General features: G+C 40.8%; 2 protein-coding genes across 3 annotated transcripts in view; one reads left to right on the plus strand and one right to left on the minus strand.

Moving 5' to 3' along the window:
* LOC139460391 (MYCBP-associated protein-like) overlaps nt 1–6140 on the minus strand; it is a 40151-nt gene extending 34011 nt beyond the window's left edge. Inside the window, exons 1-3 of the mRNA XM_071241886.1 lie at nt 6008–6140; nt 2922–3049; nt 1003–1100 (exon numbers count right to left, since the gene is read on the minus strand). Coding sequence (XP_071097987.1) covers nt 1003–1100; nt 2922–3049; nt 6008–6140 — 359 coding nt within the window. The remainder of the gene's footprint in view (nt 1–1002; nt 1101–2921; nt 3050–6007) is intronic.
* A 542-nt stretch (nt 6141–6682) lies between these two features.
* The window catches only part of LOC139461207 (phosphatidylethanolamine N-methyltransferase-like), a 31234-nt gene continuing 24962 nt past the window's right edge, over nt 6683–12954 (plus strand). The window contains exons 1-2 of one of the 2 annotated variants that reach the window (XM_071242806.1): nt 6683–6820; nt 10820–10912. In XM_071242806.1, the coding sequence (XP_071098907.1) occupies nt 6749–6820; nt 10820–10912 (165 nt within the window). In that variant the 5' untranslated portion in view covers nt 6683–6748. The other variant, XM_071242807.1, reaches the window with a different exon arrangement.

Below are 12954 nucleotides of genomic sequence, written 5' to 3' on the forward strand. Positions count from 1 at the left end.
GCGACCTTAATTTGAAGTATTACAGTTATCGCGCGTGTTCTGCAGCGACCTTAATTTGAAGTATTACAGTTATACCACAACTTTTGCAGCGACCTTAATTTGAAGTATTACAGTTATCGCGCGTGTTCTGCAGCGACCTTAATTTGAAGTATTACAGTTATACCACAACTTTTGCAGCGACCTTAATTTGAAGTATTACAGTTATCGCGCGTGTTCTGCAGCGACCTTAATTTGAAGTATTACAGTTATACCACAACTTTTGCAGCGACCTTAATTTGAAGTATTACAGTTGTAGCACAACTTCTACAGCGACCTTAATTTGAAGTATTACAGTTGTAGCACAACTTCTGCAGCGACCTTAATTTGAAGTATTACAGTTGTAGCACAACTTCTGCAGCGACCTTAATTTGAAGTATTACAGTTGTAGCACAACTTCTGCAGCGACCTTAATTTGAAGTATTACAGTTATCGCGCGTGTTCTGCAGCGACCTTAATTTGAAGTATTACAGTTGTAGCACAACTTCTGCAGCGACCTTAATTTGAAGTATTACAGTTATAGCACAACTTCTGCAGCGACCTTAATTTGAAGTATTACAGTTATCGTGCGTGTTCTGCAGCGACCTTAATTTGAAGTATTACAGTTGTTGCACAACTTCTGCAGCGACCTTAATTTGAAGTATTACAGTTATACCACAACTTTTGCAGCGACCTTAATTTGAAGTATTACAGTTATCGCGCGTGTTCTGCAGCGACCTTAATTTGAAGTATTACAGTTGTAGCACAACTTCTGCATCGACCTTAATTTGAAGTATTACAGTTATCGTGCGTGTTCTGCAGCGACCTTAATTTGAAGTATTACAGTTATAGCGCGTGTTCTGCAACGAGCTTAATTTGAAGTAATAGAGTTATAGCACAACTTCTGAAACGAGCTTAATTTGAAGTATTACAGTTGTAGCACAACTTCTGCAATGAGACATTTGAAGTATAAAAGTTTGGACCGACCTCTTCCTGTAGTTTGGGTTCATCTTCCTCACTGTGAACCTGACCATCTTCGCCTTCTTCTTCCGCAACACATCGTGCTGGACCATCTCTTTCCTCAGCTGTTAAACACAGATTTAGAACAGCCTCTTTAAAATCTGATTTTGTCCATGGATAAAGGTGAACCGCTCAGTCTAAATGTAGGATGCGTATTAGATCTCAACTTATCTCTTAAATCATTCAGATTGATTTGTTTTCGGAAACTTCGATCTTAGCAAAGTAAAACACCCACGGAACATAAATATACACTTAATAGCACACCTTCTTGGGTGTAAATACAGTGACGCTCAGAAATGACAGGATGTATAACCGGCCAATATAACAGCGCCGCTTTATTTTTTTGCATCCGCGTTCTCCCCGATTATACTCGTTTTTAGATACACAAATCAGACATGCTTCTCTGAATGCTTCGCTCACTTGTACTTGCATTTATAACCTCGATCCTTATTGGCTGATCGCAAACTTTACCTGAAGCGACCTCCTATTGAGTGTCTGCGCATCTTCAGGAAGAGGTTTATGTAAGTGAAGTGAAATGGGGTTTAACGTCGCGTCCAAGATTATTGCACTTATATAGCGACGTGCATGTACGTGTGTGTTTGTGTGGCTGCCTGTACTAGTCCGCACTGATGCCGATTTATAGTGCTAGCTCACTGAGATACCATGCCGCAGTTTAACATGAATACCCCACTCAGACACAGTATACTGACCCCGAGCTGACTGGTCCTTGTTTTAGCCCCTTAATGCCGAGCGCCAGACAGGGTAACAACAAGTACCATCTTTTAACGTCTTTTGGTATGACGCGGCCGGGGATCGAACCCCGGACCTTCCGCTCTTCCGGCGTACGCTCTACCACTAGACCACGGAGGCGGTTGGTTTATGTAGGAGTAGAACTTTAACAAGACTGCAATTGAGGTATGAAACCCCGTCAAATGCAGGCTGAACCATGAACCAGACAGACTTAATACCAGGCAGCAGGTGCGTTCTCACGTGCGACTAGTTGTAACAACTTGCAGCATACATCGTTCAACATCCTTATCGTCGTGATTTGAAATCGCGTGCAACTAATGCCAACCATGTTTCATTCGTGATTCAAGATCCCAGCGATCATCATTAATTTCCAACGCTGTGTTTATACGTGGCCTTAAATAAAGAATTATGGTCTCTGGTATATATAGTATATTTTTGTAGTCGCGTAGTCGACTCTTACGAACAGTGAGTGGGGAGGATATTTTTACGCCGCTTTTAGCAATATTCCAGCAATATCACGGCAGGGGACACCAGAAATGGGCTTCACACATTGTACACATGTCGGGAATCGAACACGGGTCTTCGGCGTGACGAGCGAACACTTTAACCACTAGGCTACCCGACCGCCCCCCTTACGAACAGTGTAGTTGCATGTTTAGCCCATGACTAACGAAGCAGTTCATGGCTGGTAACATCGGTCGGTCCTGCCACAGGGATGTTGCAGATGGAGTGATACAACGGGGGTCCTGGGGGTGAGAGAGGATTTTGATATTTTGGACCCCTCCCTTTACAAAATGCTAACTCCCGCCCTTGCGCACCATTGCCGATGTTATGATGCTAGCCCACTGAGGTACCAGGCCACAGTTTAACATGAATACCCCACTCAGACACAGTATACTGACTCCGAGCCGACCAGTCCTTGTTTTAGCCCCTCAATGCCGAGCGCCAGAGAGGGTAACAATTACGCGGGCGGGGATCGAATCCTGGACCTTCCGCTCTCCGGGCGGACGTTCTACCACTAGGCCACGGAGCCGGGTTTTTTTGTCTGTATTTTTTTTTGGGGGGGGGCGGGGGCGGGGTTGTTTTTTTTGGTTGACATGTTGTTTGTTTTCTTATGATGACGCCAAGGTGCTCACCTTATCTAAGCCAGGGGCAGCCTTCAATTCAGCCAGCATCTGATCCCACATCGCCTTCTTGACTTGTTCAGGCGTAGCGGGCCCTTCCTCCAAGAGTGCATCCTTCTTCTTTCTTCCTCTCATCCGCCCTGTGTACATAAGTGAGTGAGTTGTGTTTAACGCCGCTTTTAACAGTATTCCAGCTGCATCACGGCGTGTCAGCTTAATGGGGGAGGAAAGCCCGAAGTGATGCAGGTCTCAGACGTTTACCACTTCGGTGAAACCCACGAGCGCGGTGCTGTCAAACATTTAGGCGAAACTTGGATTTGAACCATTGATTATAAGATTCTGGCATTTCTAAGGGACACAACTCCACAATAAAATACAATTTTTCATAGACTTACAAAGGCTCCTTATACACTTCACCTCAAGATCGGGCTTCGTTGCTGTGATGATATATATATAAGGAATGATATGTAATATTTTACACACAATATCTATTTAGGACACGCCATTATCAAACAGTGACATCGTATTTTGAACCGGCATCGTAGGTTTAGGGTGTGCCCAAGGGACGCAACTCTGCACAGCGAATTCCGGCGCCCTGGACCATGTCATCGTGTCCCAATTGCGTGGATCGATGCTTGTGATGTCAATCACTGGATTGTCTGGTCTAGACTTGATTATTTACAGACCGCCGTCATATAGCTGAAATATTGCTGAGTGCGGCATTAAACAACGACGGTCTGTAAATAATCGAGTCTGGACCATATAATCCAGTGACTGACATCATGAGCATCGATCCGAGCAATTGGGATACGATGACATGCATCAACCAAGTCAGCGAGCCTGACAACCCGATCCCATTAGTTGCCTCTTACGACAAGCGTAGTGGCCTTTTACGGCAAACATGGGTTGCTGAAGACCTGTTCTATCCCGGATTTTCAAGGATCAGTTCAAGTGGTGAGTCTTATTGCATATACTACAAACAAAACGTAACCGATTCGTGATACAACTATAGTAATATGAAAGAAACGGGTGTTCTTTTGAGTTGTGTATATATATTACCATTACAAACTTGCCATTATAGCCCAAATGTACACTTATAAATAGGTCAGTACAATAATTATTCTTTACATTGGCCCGCTTTATTCAACAGATGTTCAGCGCGTGTTCATATGAAGCAGTCTGATAAATGTGCTGCCATACACTGTAATGCAATACTGATTTAATAGAGGGATGTGTTGTTAATTGCGTGTACTAGGCGCGTTATAGTCTGTCTTACAGACCCTGATACAAATATATATCAAATACAGCCCATGCAAGTCTATAATGTTTGGCAAGTCTAGATCACTGCAGTATCAGGAATGAAGAGAGTCACTGGGCTCCTTTTTATTATATTTTTATTAAGATAACTGAACAACTGTTTTTATGTACGATATGTTCATTTCAGAGACTAGATTTTAGTCTAGGCGCGTTAAGGCACAGACGTTTCCGACCACACATCCAATGCAAAACGCGTATGTTTCAGACATCATACATAAATTGGAAGCGAAGACAAATCAAACAAGGCTGAGGCGGGGGAGTGAGTATATCGAGGTTTTTTTATGTAAATGAAAATTGAAAGAACTGATTGTTTAATTTGATTATGTATATTTAACCATCAATCATTCCTGCAACTGTTTGTTAAAAGTAATCTGTGGCTGGGTAATTTTGTGTAAAAATATATTAGTTCAATGAAGACTGGGGTAAGAAATTAATTTGCAACCACATGACCCCTGCCATGTTTGAAATGTTGTATTTTGTGCCGGAAAAATAGCAAATTTATTGATTTTCCGGTTTGATGTCTGAAATACCGATCAGCAGCTGTGTACTGTGCGATTCTTTTTTCATCTTTAAAAGTTTTAAATCAAATCATATTAAAAAAATATTTTCAATTGAAAGTCAAACATAATATCAAACTGAGAAGTTTAGTTTCTTTTGCTCCTCAGTTTAGCTAAATGACGGAATGGCTTTTTTTGCTTTTAATATCTGTCTTTTTATCTATATAATTTGGCTCCGGTAATTAATCTATATCAAGCTAATTACATTGTAAATAAATTCTAACTCCAAAGAAACAATCGTATCAAAGACAGACGGTGTACCTTGTCTTATATTTCGTGGCCAATAGAACAATGTAGGTTTGATATTAATTTTATGTGCATGTGTATATCTTCCATAATTAATAATCAGTGTAAACAGAAATAAATCGATATATTCATGTTTTCACAACACCAGTATGTACTCAGCGTCATAATTGAGGGCTCACACAGACAATAAGAATAAAACGTCGAATTTTCAACTTCTAAGAATGCAGTTCACTTGCATCTGGATTGCACCATTTTATACCCACTTTGACTGTTGCTTATCGTGTATTGCACGTGCATGAGCTAAACCACTGGTTACGTTCAGGTGAGTGTTTTTTCCATCACCCTCAATCTTGCACTTTTCGTTGTTTTTAAAAGTCGTCCATTTTTCCAGTTTCATAAAAGCATCCAGTCATGATCACTGGATTGTCTGGTCCAGACTCGATTTGTTACAGACCGCCGTCATATAGCTGGAATATTGCTGAGTGCAGCAGACAATCCAGTGATGGACATCATGGTTGGTTTGTTGGTTGGTTTGTTGTTTAACGCCGCACTCAGCAATATTCCAGCTATATGACGGCGGTCTGTAAATAATCGAATCTGGACCAGACAATCCAGTGACTGACATCATGAGCATCGATCCGGGATACGATAACATACATCAACCAAGTCAGCGAGCCTGACCCCCCGATCCCGTTAGTCGCCTTTTACGACAAGCACAGTCACCTTTTACGGCAAGCATGGGTTGCTGGAGACCTATTCCAACCCGGAATCTTCACGGGTCGATGGACATCATGAGAATCGATCCCACAATTTGGGACACGGTGACCTGCATCAACCAAGTCAGCGAGCCTGACCACCCGACCCCGTTTTTCTCCTCTTACGACAAGCATAGTCGCCTTTTACGGCAAGCATGGGTTGCTGAAAACCTATTCTACCCCGGATCTTCACGGGTCATTTGATACATCTATGATAGCTCACCTGTGTCGGACTGTGAAACACTGCTACTGACACGGGACAAGGATTTCTTCCTGCCCCCCATCCCCGAGTCGTTGGCGGATGGCACACCAAGGCCCTTGGTGATGGACATAGCCCGCGGCTTCTTCTCGCTCATAGTTCGGTTTTCTTTCTATCACTATCTGCACGTCAGTCCAAAGGCGTGTTTGACTACCGATTGTCGCGGGGTATTGTTGTGACGTCAAAAACCAAAACGATGACGTAGTGTGGTTGTGACGTCACCCCCCCTTTTCTTTTTCGAAAAAAATCTTTATTTCTGTTAAAATTACCACCACAGACAATAAATAGATCTTAATTGTGCACACACACACACCCCTTTTAAAAAAAGCTGTATCCGCCCATGTATATATATATATATAAATAAAATCCCGATGACACTTTTTAGATCTAACCTATTTCAATACAGATCTATTTATTTGAACTTTTGTTATTGTCTGAAAACGTCTGTTTATGTATCGATACAGTTAATTAATACAGTTAGGATGGTTCGAATGTAGTTTTTATCAAACATAACTAATAGCCAGTGATTTAGTTTACGTTTATCGATTAATACCTGTTCTGATTAGATTTGAATTTTGTAGCGGCTAGCAAATGGTGTAGTTATCTGCCCCTGACAAACTCGCGTTGCGTCCTGACGAACCCACGCTCTGGACGGTTGTTTACAAGGAAGTCGCTGATAAACAAGCGATCCAATGAGGGCGTATCATGAATTATAACTACGATATCAGGCAACCAAAGGGGTGTTGTGAAGATAGGCTGTTGTTGGACTTTAGCGAGGTTGTTGCCATTTTGAAAATCATTCTATGTAACGTTAAGCTAGGTTTTGATTTAGGCTAGGCCTAAGCCTACGAACGTCTTATGATTTATGCATCAGGTGTTGGCTACGTGTGCGCAGTGTTGTTTTGAAAGTTACACTGACGATTGAACTCGCTAAATGTGTAATGTTGCATGAGTGATTATTTATATTGGATACTTTGCCGGTCGCTACCAGCGAATGGTAGGTACCCGTTCGTATCAAACATGAGGCAAATGGAAAGGGGTTACGTTTAAACCGACGATACGTTTACACTGCTGCCATTAGAAAAGTAATTATTCAGTTGCAAAATGACGCATCTGTGTAACCTGTAGTACCGTATTCGACGTAATAAGCGGCTACGGCGATATTTGCTAATATATTGGCTAGTGAACAATCCCAATTATCACCCCTTCCGATTGATCAATGTACACAAGACTTATTTTTTCGCGTATAATACGCATTCGTGTGTTATATGTACCCTTAATTATGGGCAATTTAATTCTGGAAAAATATATCTGTCGTACATAAACATTTCAGGCTGTCAGCATAACCCACGAAATTTATCTTTCAACTCTGTTTTTTTCACCAAAATAATATTCTAATAAGAGCCCACTGTTCCTAATTTTGAGACCGGCCTGGCCGCTTTTTATGTCGAATACAGTATATATATATATGGGTGCTAAGTAGGTACATTCTGCTAGGTCTGGGACTGGAGGGGTAACTCAGGTAATCGTGTCGGGTGGGTACTGAGTAGGACCCAGGTGCCCCAGGCCTATATATTTTGTTTAATGACAAAAATTATCTACAACGCCATGGTTACACTACATGTTTAATGTTCTCATTTCTTTCTGATTTTTATATGGTTAAATAAAGATAAAATGTAAGTCAACTTCAGTGTATGCATGACCAGATCATTTCATAGTGTACCTAAATACTTTTTGCCAGGGCTCTGGTAAAAAAATTCCCAATTGGACATTTTGTACCCTACTCTTGTGACCTACAGCGGGTACCCAGGTAGGGTCGGATAATAGGGGGTGGGTACCCAGGTAGTTAATTTGGACTTGTCCGAGTTGTCCCAGCCCTACATTCTACCTTTTTCACTTCTACTAGTTAATGCATTGGGAGGTTCATTGGAACTTCCCCTTTAGAGTCGTACAAACTATAGGTAGCCTAGCCAACAGGACCACAGCCACAGAACAGTCCCTTGTGGTTCAGTATTACCAAAGACATACATATACTGAACAACAAAAGTTCCTGTGACACTGAATAAGATTTAATGCAAAGTTATGTTTTTTACCAAATCGGAAACAGTTTCAGTTTGCAACAGATAAATGACTCCTGTAAGTGTTCAAATGGTTTAATTTGCCATACTGACTTCAGAAAATGCGTGATTTCATAAAAAACATGAACATGCCAATATGTCAATTTACAAATCAATAGCGTGTGTGTCCACCTCTGGTTGCGATGCAAGCAACACATCTTCGTCTCATAGAAGTCGCACAAAGTCCTGTGGGATATCTGTCCGTATCTGCTGGAGCATGTTTCGAAGTTCCTGAAGTGTCTGTTGAACACGTGGTTGACGTCGAAGGCGCCGATCCATCTCATCCCACACATGCTCGATTGGTGAGAGATGAGGGGAGCAAGCCGGCCAGGGGACACAAGTCGAGCAAGATGAGGCCAGGCGTTGTCATGTTGAAAGGTACAGCCTGGGCCATGAGAATGCAAAAACGGGAGAACAACAGGGTTGATGATGTCATCGCGGTAGTGCTAACCATTGAGATTTCCATCTATCACTATCAAACGGATCTTCTGTCTTGCTGTAATCCCACCCCATACCATAACGCTGCTGGTCCCGAACCAATCTTCTTCCATGACACAATGATTGATGTAAAGTTCACCTCGCCGTCGGTACACTTGAATCCGTACATCGCTGTGGCTGAGGTGCACCACTGTAGACGTGCTTGATGGTGGTTTCCTGTCAAAATGGGATGTCTGGCAAGTCTTCTGGCGACTATCCCTGCACATCTGAGGCGACGACGTACGGTTTGTGAAGATATTCGTAGAAGGCCAGGGATGCTTCTTGCAGTCACTGTTGCTGGCTGGAATCAATTTTGTAGGTGTGTTGTTCGAATCCAGTTGTCTTGTTGATTATTGGTTACGCATTGCCTGCCACTCCGAGATGGTCTCTGACTGCATTTGTCTGTTGCCAACGTTGCCATAAACACCAAATGGTGTTTCTGTAGACATAAATTGTCTTGCAACATCACATTGACTCGATCCTGCTTCAAGCAGACTAATGGCTTGCAGACGCTCATTGTCGGACAGGCGTGGCATTTCGTAATGTTGAATAATTGCGTAATTTTGTTGTTTTTTTCTGAGTGGTTGTTGTCAGCACGATGCTAAACAATGCATATGGAATCCCGTTAACGGGCATGTTTTTATACCCATTCTTGGGTAGTGAAATGCATGGGGCTTGCATAAAAGTCAACTTTTGCATGGGATGCATCCTTTTCTGTAGCAGTTGCGTTTTTGTGACTAGATTCCATACATGTACTACAATATTGAAAACCAAACTTTACTTGTTTGAAAAATACACTGAAATATTGGTGTCACAGGGACTTTTGTTGTTGAGTATATATATATATACGTCTTTGGTATTACTCTTAGCAGGATTGTTAACAAACCATCCAAATTATTGCTTGTTTCCAATTTTATAATTTGTCTAACTTTAGCCACTAGTCCGAAGCCTGAGTCTAGTAAAATTCTGTTTGGTCTACAGTAACCTACACGGTAAGGGATGGAAATAACCGAAAACATCTACTCGCCTGAATAATGATAACATGTAGCAATTCCCCCAAAATGTTTGAAAATTCTACTAGCCTTAGGATACCATTAACATTAACAAAATTGGTCTTGGCGAGTAGGTTGGTGTGAGCAATGAATTAGTCCTATGTAGATATTAACCGATGGATACAGTCCTCATCTGGGAAATATTGTTCCACAGCAGAGACCATATACTCACCCCAGGAATCAATACTCCTGGTTTATCAATTCCCCCAAAACAAATGTTTGTTGTAAGATGGGACTAACGGGATCGGATGGTCAGGCCTGCTAACTTGGTTCATGCATGTCATCGTATCCCAATTGCACATGTTGATGCTCATGATGTCAATCATTGGATTATGTAGTCCAGATTATTTACAAAATTTTCTTCTCCCTCCCTCCAATCCCATGAAGATCCAGGTTAGAATTGGTCTTCAGTAACTCATGCTTATTGTAAAAGGCGACTAACAGTCAGTCTCGGTGACTTGGTTTATGCAAGTCATCGTATCCTAATAGCGTGGATCGATGCTCGTGATGTCAATCACTGGATTGCCTGATCCAGACTCGATTATTCAGTGTTCACGTTTACCGGTAATTACCAGTTTTTTACCGGTAAATTTAGGCTTAGACCGGTAATTCATGTTACTGCCAGTCCCTGTGGACAGGCAAATATAGCATCTAATAAATCAGTGTTGTTGAACAAAATTTTAACGATATTCATATAAGTATATATTTCGAACAAAGTCAACTTGTCAGTTGACTTCTTGGTTCCCCTTGTCTGTTTTTAGTGCTATTAAATAACATTTCGCTTTGCTTCAAGGTTAAATATATATTTGCAGTGATTTAGTCTTGAAATATTAAAAAAAGAGTTGTAAGAATTAAAACCAGGTAATTTTCATACGTTTTTTCATTTGTTGAAAGTTGGGACTGACAAAATTAGGGGGGACTGGTAATTTTTAGAGTTGCCAGTCGTGGTGGGCTGGTTGTTTCAAAAGCCAGCTGGAACACTGTTATTTAAAGACTGCTGTCAGAGCTGGAATATTGCTGAGTGTGGCGTTGTACAAAGACAAACAGACAAAACCTCCAAATTACCACCCACTTGATCACTTCCTCACTCTGCCTGAAGGATAGCACTGATGGTGATGCTGTGGTTTCAGATGGAGATCCCGGACCTGGCCATCACATGGACAGACTCCAACATTTGGTTCGGACTTGCTGCGTTTTGGTTAACTCCTTTCACGTGGAATGTTGTAAGTAAGCCAACCTGTGACTATGTGATGACTGATCCAGAGCTCCAGATAAGCTTTTGTTGTTGTGGGTATTTTACCCATGCATTTTAAAATCATTGGGTATCAGTAATTCTATCTGGGTATTCAAATTTCTGTTACCCACTAGTTTTTACACATGTGGCTATTTAAGTTAAATATTTACAAACACTATTCATCTAGTCCCTGCAAACTGGTGTCGTGTGGGTTCGAAAGCTTTATAGGACTCAAAAATACCATGATACTTCCACAAGAAAGTGTGATGGCAAATGATCATGATGTAACTGTCATCATGGAGTTTGGCAAGGTTGACGGAATGCCTGTTTATAATTTCAAAATAAGTTGCTTATTTGCTAATCAAATACGCAGGGTTACTTCACAATATTTTGATGATACACACAAGTTTTATTTTTGTAGCGTATCTGTAATGTTTGTTGGGTATTTGATACGCTTGGATTTGATTTTGCTGCATATTTCTGCATATCTGATGCATATTTTACTCAGATACGCAGCTTATTTGGAGCTCTGACTCATCCCACCTTACATGTCATGACTAAAGTACTCACGGAAATGAAAACAAACTGTTTTTCTGAATTTAAAAATCGACACAAAGTGTTACATAGCTGTAAATACGAAATACCAAAACAACTCGAAAAGTACTAGTCTGGATTTGCTAGTTTAAACTCAGTGAACAATACAAAATATACTTTACAGGAGGTAATTTGAAGGCACTTTCAACATTCAAAAATAAAACTAAGACCAAATTGACATAGCAGAAACAGACTATAGGCGTTATGCACCTGTTCTCACCTGTCGTCAAGGTGTCATAGATCACCTTGATCTACTTACACCTGGTTATGCCCTGTTTCACAATAGTCTGTTTTATTCACATTTATACACACTTTTACGTGTAAAAAGGCATAAAAACATTTGATACGCTTTATTTGTGCCACGGCCCAATTAGTACTAATTTAGTTGTTTGAATATTTACATATTTTGTATATTAACTGCATTTATTTAAGACCTGAGGTCGAAAAAACATATTTTTTTCATTTCCGTGAGTACTTGAGACATCAGTGAAGTCTTCATGCTCTTGTGGCTATCCCATTGACAATATACTTCATTATTTTTTCACATGCCCTAAGGCCTTTTTAAAAAAAAAGGTTTGGTTCCTATAACGTGTAAAATAAATAAGGGTAGGTAGAAAAATTATTATATTTTTTACATAAAGTCTCTTCTTGTTGCATGGATGACAGCAAAACCGTTTTTCACCAACATGTCAGATAAACAATCAATCTTTAAACAGGGTAAACAGAATTTAATGAAACATGTTGGAATCATATTGTCAGCACTGAACAAATGGATGAAAAGCATCAAGATAGGGTCTGGGGATTGTCTAACTTAATAAATCTGTGTAGAATTAGGTCGGATCAAAAGTAAAATGTAGGAAGTGTCAGGTAAACAGAACCAAGCATTTATTTTTTTATGCACCTTACTATAATATTTTAAATGATGATTTGTTTTTCTATTTGAATGGTTACAGTTTAAATTCAGTGCTTTATGGAAATGGAAATGAAACAAAGTCTGTCAATTTAGATATTTTGAACTCGGTCCATATGACTTAAGATTTTATTCATGCTTTAAGGGGGGCACGGGTGGCCCAGTCATCTAAGGCGCCACGATTCGCTGTGCAGAGTTGCGTCCCTTGGGCATGCCGAAACCTATGATTGTGGGTTCGAATCCCGGTTCGCCCCAATTATGTTTCTAGGTTTGTCAGCACTATACACGTGCTCATGTGGTAAACGTCTGAGACCTGCATCACTTCGGGCTTTCCTCCCACATTAAGCTGACATGCCGCAATATAACTGGAATACTGTTAAAAGCGGCGTTAAACCCAACTCACTCGCTCACTCATGCTTTAAGACTAGTATTAAGTATTAAATTGTTAATGACTTGCTTTTCTTAATAAATGAACATCTTCCCATCAACGTCCGAACTGTTGACCACTCGTTTTTCCTCTGTTTTAA

This window comes from Haliotis cracherodii, unplaced genomic scaffold (genome assembly GCF_022045235.1).
Source record: "Haliotis cracherodii isolate W230 unplaced genomic scaffold, xgHalCrac1.p SCAF_14, whole genome shotgun sequence".
Classification (NCBI taxonomy): domain Eukaryota; kingdom Metazoa; phylum Mollusca; class Gastropoda; order Lepetellida; family Haliotidae; genus Haliotis; species Haliotis cracherodii.